Below are 10,812 nucleotides of genomic sequence, written 5' to 3' on the forward strand. Positions count from 1 at the left end.
TAAGTTTGTTATTTGTAATAAATATCCATTGTTTTTTTTTTCTAGAATACCATTGTTAATCATGTATATTAGCTAAAACTACAATTTGATGAGTCTTTTAATATTTGCAACTATCACATGGACTACTTTGAAAAAATAGATAAATATAAGAGATAAAGTGAATTGAGATCTTAAGTTCAGGATCAAATTAAATGTCAAACTAACTATTATATTAAGAGCTGGAGGTAATACTTCATATATATATTTTTATAAAAGGTCTTAATTAGAGATTATAAAAAAATTCTAAAACAAAGTCTTGTAAGTAAAAGTAGAGATGATATTTATTATATTACAAACGTAATTTATATTAACTTATACTACCTCCAATCCTTAATATAAGACCTATTTTGACTTTTATTTTGGTCTTAAATATAAGATCCAAATCCATTTTGTCTCTCATATTTATACTTTTTCCCCCTAAGGTAGTCTTTCTAATAATAATAATTTTAGCCAATACACTTGATTAGTAAAGATATTTTAGAAAAGACAACACTTATTTATTACAAATAACTAAACTTAATTTATTTTCTTAATCTCCTCAAATTAGCCAACTAGGTCTTATATTTGATATTAGAGATAGTACATCTCATTGCATACGCACCAAACTAACTAAAATGTTGGACAGCTCGTCTGCTTTTAGAATTCCTCATTTTGTTCTTGAAAAATAGTTATTTTTTTTCTTTTTTACCATCAGCAGGCAGTTAGTTAGCTATACAATATCAATGGGTGATATGTAATACAGGATTGCGTGACGCACGACTTGATGATATTTGTGGGTAGCTACGTGCTCTATATAAAGTGTAAATGACTAGCGTAATTTTTTTTGGGGAAAACTTGGAAAAATTTAGAAATGGTCCCTACGAAAAGGTGAAATCATGAGATCTTTTAGCGAAAATATGTAAGTACATAAAATGACCACTTTGCTTTTTGTTGTTGTTGTGACCCATCTCTCCTGCCTTTTTTTGTCTATACAAATTACATTGTGTGCAACCTACAGTCCATTTTTTTCATGTGCAAACCATTCATGCAATCCATCTTTCTCTCTATGTAACTTGCATATTTTCTTCCGTATGTGCAACTTCAACCGTGTGCTACTTAAATCGTGGTAGCCCGTGGAGCATGCACTCTCTAAAACACTAAAATTTTTAAAAAATATTCTATGATTAAAAAAAATGTAGTTTAATCTTTTCGTCATCAAACTCATTTCCCCTAAAAGAACTCATGGTACAGCTTTTTCTTAGGACATTATTCCCCAGTTAAATTTTCAAATGGGAATAAATCCCCAATTTTCCCAAAAGTTTTAATAAAATAACCAACCAATCATAGAAATTATATAGAAAAGATGGATATAGAAATATAACCTATGGAAATATAATCACACACGAAGTTTAGAACTGTGACACACTCGTATATACATACATACATGTATGTATTTATATAAGTGAGTATGCATGTGTGAGAGGCCTCAACATTATTGATCAAACCAACTACACATGATATGACAAAAATCAAAAGAGAACACTACATCGATATATATATATATATATATATATATACACACACACACACACACACAATCAAAGAGGCTTATAAAAAAGTCATCAGGGTATATTACTACTCCGTGTGCAAAGTGCCACAAATAGAAGATTAACCACTGAAAAGGCAAACAGAAGATTCCATGTTCCCATTTCCAAGAGAGCAAACCTAAAAAAAAGAAAAAACACAAACACACCTCCTTTTGATAATAAAATCTCTTCAAATCAAAGCCCTACAGCGACAAATGAAATCATGTAGATAGATAACATATTGTCTTTTCACGTGAAAACACTGAGAAATCCTGAGGCCGGAAATGCGACCAGAAGGACGGCCAAAGCCACCGCCAATACGTCGGCAAAGAACGGCGGTTGAAGTGTGCTCCCGATCGATCCTGATGGGCTCGTCGAGCTACTGGAGTTCGTCTTGGCGTCGGCCGCTCCGCCGGGAGCCATAGCCGCCGATGAAGAATTAGTATTCTTGAATATTGCTGCGTCCGGCGAGTTAGCAGGTAGGCCTAGAAGCTCTGTTCATAGATATATTCACAAGCGATCAATCAGAAATTATTAGTTAGTATGGAATCAACGAAAGAGGAAATTAAATCTGAAAATACAGAGACCGATAAATGTTTTTCCTCCTATTTTAAATAATAACTAATTTATGAATATTTAAAAAAAAATGTGTTGCTTCCCTTGAGATATCACATATAATTATTTGCAATAAAAATTCTTTGAATAGAAATGCTTTTATACCTTGTAAAATCAAGAGGTATTTTTTAAAAAAATTATAAATTTGGAAAATATAATGAATTAAATTTCAACCAAGGGATCAGATAGCCTGGTAAGTGGTAAAGCTGGTAGAGTATTACTCACTAAGCTGTTTCAAAATCAGAATCAAAATTCACAAGCTGCGCGTAAATAGTACAAATTTTTTTTAAAATTATAAAATTATGCATAATTATATATAATTATAATTATAACTTCTAAATGATATTCATGTATCGCGACCTCGATTAGTTGTTGAATTTTAACACAACCTATCTAACTGGTACACATTTAATTATATTTAAGACTCTCATAAGAGTGCCTAGGAAAGAACTTTTCTATACTGGACCACACTTAATTATTTAATAGATTGTATCTCTTCAAATTTCCTAATAGGTTTTTATTTATAGTACGGTTTGCAGCAAATACGTTTCAATATTTCATAACTCACATATTACTTCCAGACATAGTTAATTAATTTACAAAAATTAAAAAAGAAATCGCTAAATTAGTCATTATTGAGGATCATTTGAAAAGAAAAATGAAGATCTTATATTAACAATCAAAACAAATTCTACACCTAGGTCTTTATATTTAAGACATTATGAAGTAATTATTATGAACATGAAAAAAAAATTCAAAAAGTATATATGAATATTTTGGGGGAAGAAACAGAGAGAGGATCCCCGATATAAATTAAAAATAAATAAAGAACAAGATCTGATGTCAAGTATTTGACTACCGACTGTAAATATAGCACCAAGAAAATTAAATAAATAAATAAATACATGTGAATTCAATAAGATTTTAATTTTGTTTTAAAAAAAGAAAATAAATCAGAGAAAAAGAACAACAACTTACCTGGACAATGAGAGATGTTAGCGTTCAATTTACAAGCAGAAGGAAGCTGAAGCAACTTAGCTTCCTGAATGCCCAAACTTTTACTCTGTGCATTTCCTTTATGTGTTTGCTGTATTACGTAACACATGCACTCCGGGCTGCTCTCCTTTATGCTCGCCGCCGCGTCGCAGCACTGCTTCGTCGGCACCGCCGCCTGCCCCGTCGCGAAGGTCAGGCATGGCATCACCTTCTGAACAACCTGGCCGCACTTGGTCACCAGATCTTCGGCTCCGGCCACCGGGCCACCCAGCAAAACAAGGCTCAAGCTCAAGATCAAGCATAAGCTCAAGCTTTTGTGCTCCATAATAATCAGACTTTAGCTTGCTATGTGAATCAAAAGAGTTAAGTTTGGGAAAGAAAAAACACAAAGGTATGGGGAAAAAGAAGGAGGTGTGAGGTATTTAATGTGGAGTTGGTGGTAAGTAGCGTTCGGTATGGGACATTGGGACGGCTGAGCTGTTAATAAGTTAGTGAGAGAGGTCGAAGAGTTAATTAGGGCTTTCTAACGTGGCTTTCTCCAATGCAATTTATGATGCGACGTTTTTCAAATGTCTTCTCTTTCTAAATCTGTGCAATTTTATTTTACTTGTTTTAAAATGCTAAAAAAATTAAAACATCGCGGCTTCATCATCTTATAGTGTCAAAATATCAGTCATTTTGTGTAAAATCTAATTATTAAAGAAAAAATATTCAAAAAGTTAATGCATTAAAAGGGAGGCTCCAAACTCAAAAGGTGCATGGACGGTGGGAATGTGCTGTAAATGGAGCTACAAGGGTGAGTAAATGTGAAAATATACTCATTTGGTACTTTACAAGATACTTTCAATATGTTTTGCACAGATAAAAAAAATCTTAAACTGTATTAATTTTTTATTAAAATATGACAACTTTCTAATTTTATTCCTATTTAATATATATATTTTTTAAGAAAAATAATTATCTATACTATAATAAATAAAGAACATAATAGTACATTTAAACTAAAAATTTAGTAAAATAATTCATAAATAGGAATAAGAAAAAACTTCTCTCTTTGCTTTATAAATAAGATCAGAGAAGTATAAAGGAGGGGTTGGTTTAAATAATTAACTTTTTACTTTTTATCTTACATCATCTTTTATTAAAATGTTATAACTTCACTTCCCTAATTTTTTTAAAAATTAAACTCATTAAAAATCTCCCCGCCTCTTTATTGTAATTCCTTCCATTAAACAGATCCAAAAGAAGGATGGTTCGGATACTTAGGTCTGATAATACTCAAATCAAGATGAATGGATGTGATGATTAAGGAATTTAGGTCATAAGAGATGGTTAGAGGAATAAGATTTTTTTTTTTGGGGGGGGACTGAGGTTAGAGGAATAAGATTAGGTGGGAAGAAATGAGAAGGGAGCTCGGAATTAGGAGATGTGTACATGAAACAATAAATGAGACAGTTAGGGGGATTAATGAAGCTTGGTGCTTATTGGTGGAGAGACGTTGTGGCCTTTAATTGAGCCGTTGAGCTGTGCTCCACCATACGTGCCGGCTTTACTCAGCACATGCCTGAGGTCTTTCACATTTTATTGCATGTCATCCATATCATCATTGGTCAAAGCTGTAGAAGCTTACCACTGACAATCTCTTCTGTTCCTACTCACTTTTAATTTACTCTTCTAATTTTATTTATAAGTTACTTTTCACATATTTTATACAGACCAAGAAAAATATCAAACTTCATTAACTCTTTTTTAAAATTCAATAACTTTTTAACTTTATCTCTATTTAATGTACATTATACCTCATGTAACAAAGTTAACACAATAATAAATGAAAGGTAAAATTGTATATCTATATAAAAAATTTCTCTTAGTGTCATATAAATAGGACCAAAACATATCTTCTCTCTCTACCTTATAAATAGGACCAGAGCAGTATTCTATGCAGTTCAAGAAAAATCTCAAACTTTATTAACTCTCATTTAAAATTCAACAACTTTTGAACTTCATCCTTATTTAATATATATTATACATCATGTAAACAATATAACATAATAATAAATAAAAGGTAAAATTGTACATTGATACAAAAAAAATTCTCTCAATACCTTATAAATGAAACTAAAAACCTATAAATAGAACAGAGGAGCAGTAGATTGAATTTAATGCCCCTTCTTTCTAGGGCAAGGGTAAATTTACCTTTTATAATATCTAGAGGGAGTATCAAACACCATAATAAAAGGGGTAAAATATCCATCAACATTTTAAAGCAGGCAAAAATGCCAATTTTGTCAAGCAAGGAGAAAGAAACCGGACCGGACAGGCCGGTTCAACTGGAAAACCGATGAACCAGTCACCAGTCCGGTCCGGTTTGAATAAAAAACCGGTCCTGATGTGAACCGGTCCAGCCGGTGAAAACCGGTGTCAAACAGGGTAATAACCGGTTGGGCGGTTCACCGGTTTAATTTTTTTTGATTGCCTAGGCCCCAAAAATGATGTCGTATAGCTTTAAATAAAAAAAAACCTCTTTCTCCTTCAGCTCGCTGTCTCATGCCCGAGTCCTCCTCCCCCATTTCTGAAAACCGAGATCGTCTCCCTCCCAAATAGCTGAGATTTCTTCCACTTTCTCCTAGTCCCAAACTCTTGCCGTGAGCCCAACAAAAACCCATAGCTTTGCCTTATAGTGCAGCCGTTCTGTTCATTGACAGTGGCATTCCCTCCTCCGTGGCTCTGTTCGTCACTCAATCGCTCACATTGCAAGTGCCACCCAGTTGATGGAAGTCCAAGTGGCACCTTGCTTCCCCTTTGCCGTCATAGTGCTAGTCCTGAGTCTCCCTCGTGGTTTAATTCCAATGCGATGGCTGTTATTGTTGCAGGGGAAGCAATAGCACGAACGGTGATTTGAAAAATATGGTTTATGGCGGTTCATCATCTTCTGAACATTTTCTGTGGCCTTTTGGATCTGCCCTTGGTGCTGCTGTTTCACCGCTTCTCTCCATTCCTAAGCTTTTCTCAGTTTCTATGAACCGCGGCCATCCTCTTCATCATCTTCTCCTCTAGGTTTGATTTCATCTTCTGTATTTTTCTTTCATACTGATGAAGGTATGTATTTGTTAATATTGATTTTGTATAATTAAACATTTAAACTACTTTTCTAGGTTTTTATATTTCCTTCATTAAGTGACTATTACTTATAAATTTTGTTCTATTTTAATGTTGTGAATTAAATTTTATTATTTTAATATGACCGGTCTGACCCCGGTTCGACCACAGTCTAACTAGTGACCCTTAACCTACTGTCTCGAGGTTTAGTTCCCAGTCTGGTTTTTTGTTCCTTGCTGTCAAGTGCTACTAACAGCCATTACTTTTTACTTTGTGGGTCCCATTAAATATACACATGTCAACACACACCCTACATTCCTCCTTTCCTTTCTTCTCCCCCCAATCTCTTCGTTCACTTCTCTTTTCCTCCTCTCCCCAAAAATTGCATGGTCCTATTCAATCACCAAAATTGAAAGCAATAAACGCCAACACTGTCATTGCTACCTTCCACCCCATTAAAAAAAAAAGTCCTTTTTCTTTTATTTCTTTCTTTCTTTCATTTTTTCCTTGGCTCCCTCTTTCTCTCTCTCTCTCTCTCATCGACACTTGAGATGCCAAATTTCCACATAGAAAGGCACCGGCTTTCTTAAAGCAAATCGCAAGTTATTTCACTCAAAACTTTTCTCGACCCAACTGACGATGATTCCAACACAAAACCCATACAAAAATTACCCTTTGTTCTTTGCTTAGGAAAATACAAATTAGAAGTTTAAAATATGTTGAGGCTCTGAATGATTTTAGAGCATTTAGTTTTGTTTTATAGATTCTTTCTCATCATTTTCAAACTTTTATTGCTTGTGATTTTTTATTTTTACTGAGAATGATTTTTTGGGTTTGCTTTATGTTACGGTGGAAAAAAAAAAAGAAGAGAATGGAAGGGGTTGATGGTGAGGGAGGCGTCGATGGGATGATGGTGGAAACTAGGAGGTGGTCGGTCATGAGGAGAAGAAGGCTATCAATGGTTGTCTTGGCTGTCGGTGAAGTTCGCCACCACTTATGGTGATGAGTGTAACATCCTAAGTTTTTATCGGGTTTAATAGCCTCTTTTGGGTTGATTTTGAGGATAGATTAGTGATTTAATCTTGATCTTGGTGTTTAGGTTGGATTTGAGGTTGGTTGGAGGAATAGGTGAACGTACCCCTCTCAGGGTATGTTCGCCGTGGCGAACTGAGGGTTTCAGAGGGGAGTGTCTTCTCGGGAAGGTTTGGCCGCGGCGAAGTCTTGGGGACGCCGCGGCGAAGTTGTTTTGGTGAGCGAGGCTTCCCTTTCGGGAAGGTTTCGCCGCGGCGAAGGTAAGGGCACGCCGCGGCGAAGTTCTTCTGGGCGAGTGAGAGTTTCCTCTCGAGAAGCTTTCGCCGCGGCGAAGTCGGTTTTTCAGGCGAGTAATCCCTCTCAGGATTAGTTCGCCGCGGCGAAGATGGAGTTCGCCGCGGCGAAAGGTCACGATTCTATATAATCGCTGGAGGGTTCAGATGTGCGAAAATTGGAAAATCTGAAGGAGGAGAGAGAAGCTCTGCTAGGGTTTCGTGGAGGAGGCTTGAGAAAGGCATTTCTAAGGATCCATTACCTCAAGTAAGTGATTTTAACCTCTAATCTTCTTTCTTTCTTGGAATTTCTTGGAAATTTCTGAGGATTTTTGGTGAAACCCTAGATTTTCTAAGTTGTGATTGAACTGAGGTTTTTGACCGATTGTTTTGGGTTTAATTGATTGCATTGGGTTAGTTTAAGTATTTAATCGGTGTAGTTTCCTTGGATTTAAAGAATCTTGAATTTTGGAGTTAGGGTTTATGGAATTGGATGATTTGGGATTGAGGATGATAATGTAGAGATTGATTTTGAGTTTTGTGAATTGGGTTATGTTAAAGAGGGTTAAATTGGATGTTTAATCGGTTTAGATTTTGTTGTTGGAACCTTAATTGTTCAAATGGGTTGTTGGAGGTTGAATTCCTATAGTGGGCCCTTGAGGTTTGAACTATAATTGATGCTTGGAAGGAGACTTGATGTTTTAATAGACTTTGAGGACTTTGGAGTGTTGTTTTGATAGTTATACCCTTTGAGTTGGGTAGAGTTTTGATGGGAGATAGGAATTTTGTGTCCCCAAGTGTTGTTTTGGCCACATTATTAGTTTGAAAGCTAATATATGTTGGTTGTGTGTTTGTGTGCTTGTGTAGACCGGTTGTGAGTCTTGGTGGTGCACGGGGCCACATCGTTGGTTTGTTATTCCTTGCTCAGACGAGAAGTAACCACTTTCCAATCCTTAGTACTTGCTTCTGTGGTATCGTGAGTAGATTTGTGTTTTGTGCTCCAAATAGTAATTGTGTTCGAATTATATGTTGTATATAAAAATGGAAAACCGTCTTGTGGGGTTTGGACTTATGATGAATGAAATTGTGGAATTGTGAAAGATATGCCACTGAATGAGGTTAATTGTGAAATGATTATTACTCTTGATTATGATTTGAGCATGATGCATTAATTGGGAATTTGGTGAGAGTTTTGTCCGTTACTACCACGTGGTAAGGCCTCCATTAATGCATGATGGTTGGCTCTTTACGTCCCCCAGAGTGAGGGATAGGCCTTTATGGCTCATTACGTCCCCCAGAGTGAGGGATAGGCCTTTATGGCTCCTTACGTCCCCCATAGTGAGGGATAGGCCGGGTTCGGCTCCTGAAAATCCCCCAAAGTGAGGGATTTGGTTGATGGGATTGCATCATTGCACTTGCATAAATTGTTGTGGCTATCATTATGTATTATTTGTGAACTGCCCCACTTGACACCTCACGAGCACCTATTTAGTAGTACGTAATATTGGAAAGGTTGGTTACTGGGACTTTGTCTCACCCCGTGGTTTACAATGTTTTCAGGAGAAGGTTCTAGGTGAGCACCTTCGGGAAGAGACGCAGAGGCTTAAGCTGGGTTAGCTTTAGGCCTCTAGCATTTGTATATGTATGAGTAGTAGTTATATTGCCACATTTAGGACCGCTTTTTGGTATCTTTGATTTCCCAGCCTTGTTGTAAACTGAATAGAATGTATCTCCTTATTTTGGTTGGCCGGAGGCCATTGCTATTGCTTTATGGAATATGTTTTACTTGGTGGAAAAACTATTTTGATGGGCTGATTTTGATGTATGTGTTACCCGGGCCGGAGGCTCGGAGGCCCAGTGAATATGAATGGGTTATTTTAGTTGTATGCAACGTCTATCGGGTTGACCCGAGTTTGAAAGTTAATTTCTAAAAATATGAAATTTCCTTCTACTATGGTAGCTCGTATTAACAAATTTCCTTTTCTACCATAGTAGAGGTTTTGTGATGGGTTAAAATGTCTTGAGGTAGAGGGTTCTTTACAATGAGAGGTGGTCTCCACCAGTGCCATAGTTATCGTCGATGGAGAGGACGTTGGTAGCCATGGTTTTTGGTCTGTTCTTGATTATTTGCTTGCACGTGATCCTCTATTTTTAGTTTTCTGCCGTGTATGTTTTTCTACTAATAAAAATACATAGTCACGTTACACTTTGTCATTTATATATCACCACCGTGTCACCTCATTTGGTCAACATTTTCAAACTAACGATCAGTACTGGTCAATTTAAAAGAAGTAGCATTTTTTGCCTCATTTTGATTCAGCATAGGTAATTTTGCCCTCGACATTTTATTATGGTGCCTATTGCTCTTTTTGAATATTACAGTTGGTAAATTTGCTCCTTTACCCTCCTTTCTATAATCCATAGTTTATAGGACATGTGGGGTTGTTGTGCTTATCTATATTCATTTGATTTTGTTTATAAGGCACTTCTAGCATATTTCATATAAATCAAGATAAATCTTAGACTATATTAACTTTGCATGAAAATATAATAATTTTTCAACTTTATTCCTATCTAATATATACACCATTAAAAAGTTAATTATTTATACTATAATAAATTAAGGACAAAATAGTGCATTTATATTAACAATTTGATGAAGTGACTTATAAATAAAACCAGAGGAGTATTTAATATAGAAAACTTCTATAAGACATTTTTAACTATTTCATAAAGATTAAATAAAGTAGTTAAAAGTAATTTTTATTATTAAAATGGTGAAAAACTTATTACTACTATGTTCTTTTCAATATTTGCCTTAATTGATTCCTTTGAATTACCATGGTTGTTGATTGGAGATTTCAACCAAATCATGACCTGCCTTGATAAATCTAATCATCAACGTTCTTCTTCTAATATTGAGAATTTTCTTACTTGCTTAAATGAAGCTAATCTATTGCATATCACCTAGAATGAACCAAAATTCACTAAGACTAATAGTAGAAAGGGTGATGCCAATGTCATGGAAAGAATTGATACGGTGTTTTGTAATGTTGATTGGATGCAGTCTTTTCCTTCTATGGTGAGCCCTCTAGTGTTGGCTACTTCAAACCATAGCCCTCTTTTCTTCTCTGTAGAATAGCATATTGTTAAAAGGAAAACTAGGAAGTTTGAAAATTTTTGGAATAATTTCT

At 35.4% G+C, this 10,812-nt stretch overlaps 1 protein-coding gene across 2 annotated transcripts; it reads right to left on the reverse strand.

The window, feature by feature from the left end:
* Window positions 1-1,623: 1,623 nt before the first annotated feature.
* LOC114745143 (non-specific lipid transfer protein GPI-anchored 1) lies at window positions 1,624-9,943 on the reverse strand. 2 transcript variants are annotated; one of them, XM_028933289.1, is made up of 3 exons: window positions 9,924-9,943; window positions 3,198-3,555; window positions 1,624-2,098 (listed from the first exon to the last, which is right to left on the reverse strand). In XM_028933289.1, exons 2-3 carry the CDS (start codon window positions 3,538-3,540, stop codon window positions 1,854-1,856), a joined length of 588 nt encoding a protein of 195 aa, XP_028789122.1. In that variant the 5' UTR covers window positions 3,541-3,555; window positions 9,924-9,943; the 3' UTR covers window positions 1,624-1,853. The 2 variants fall into 2 exon arrangements, with proteins under 2 accessions (XP_028789122.1, XP_028789121.1); XM_028933288.1 differs by lacking the exon at window positions 9,924-9,943 and having other exon boundaries at window positions 3,198-3,609.
* Window positions 9,944-10,812: the final 869 nt, after the last annotated feature.

The sequence above is a fragment of the Neltuma alba genome, unplaced genomic scaffold (assembly GCF_004799145.2).
Source record: "Neltuma alba isolate B1F8T4 unplaced genomic scaffold, ASM479914v2 tig00004545_pilon, whole genome shotgun sequence".
NCBI classification, from domain to species: domain Eukaryota; kingdom Viridiplantae; phylum Streptophyta; class Magnoliopsida; order Fabales; family Fabaceae; genus Neltuma; species Neltuma alba.

Excerpts from the sequence above, each read along its gene's own strand:
- LOC114745143 (XM_028933289.1), bottom strand. The coding sequence starts at position 3,540 with ATGGAGCACAAAAGCTTGAGCTTATGCTTGATCTTGAGCTTGAGCCTT. Across the intron at positions 2,099-3,197 it reads TAACATCTCTCATTGTCCAG|AGCTTCTAGGCCTACCTGCT; the intron begins GTAAGTTGTTGT and ends ATCTATGAACAG.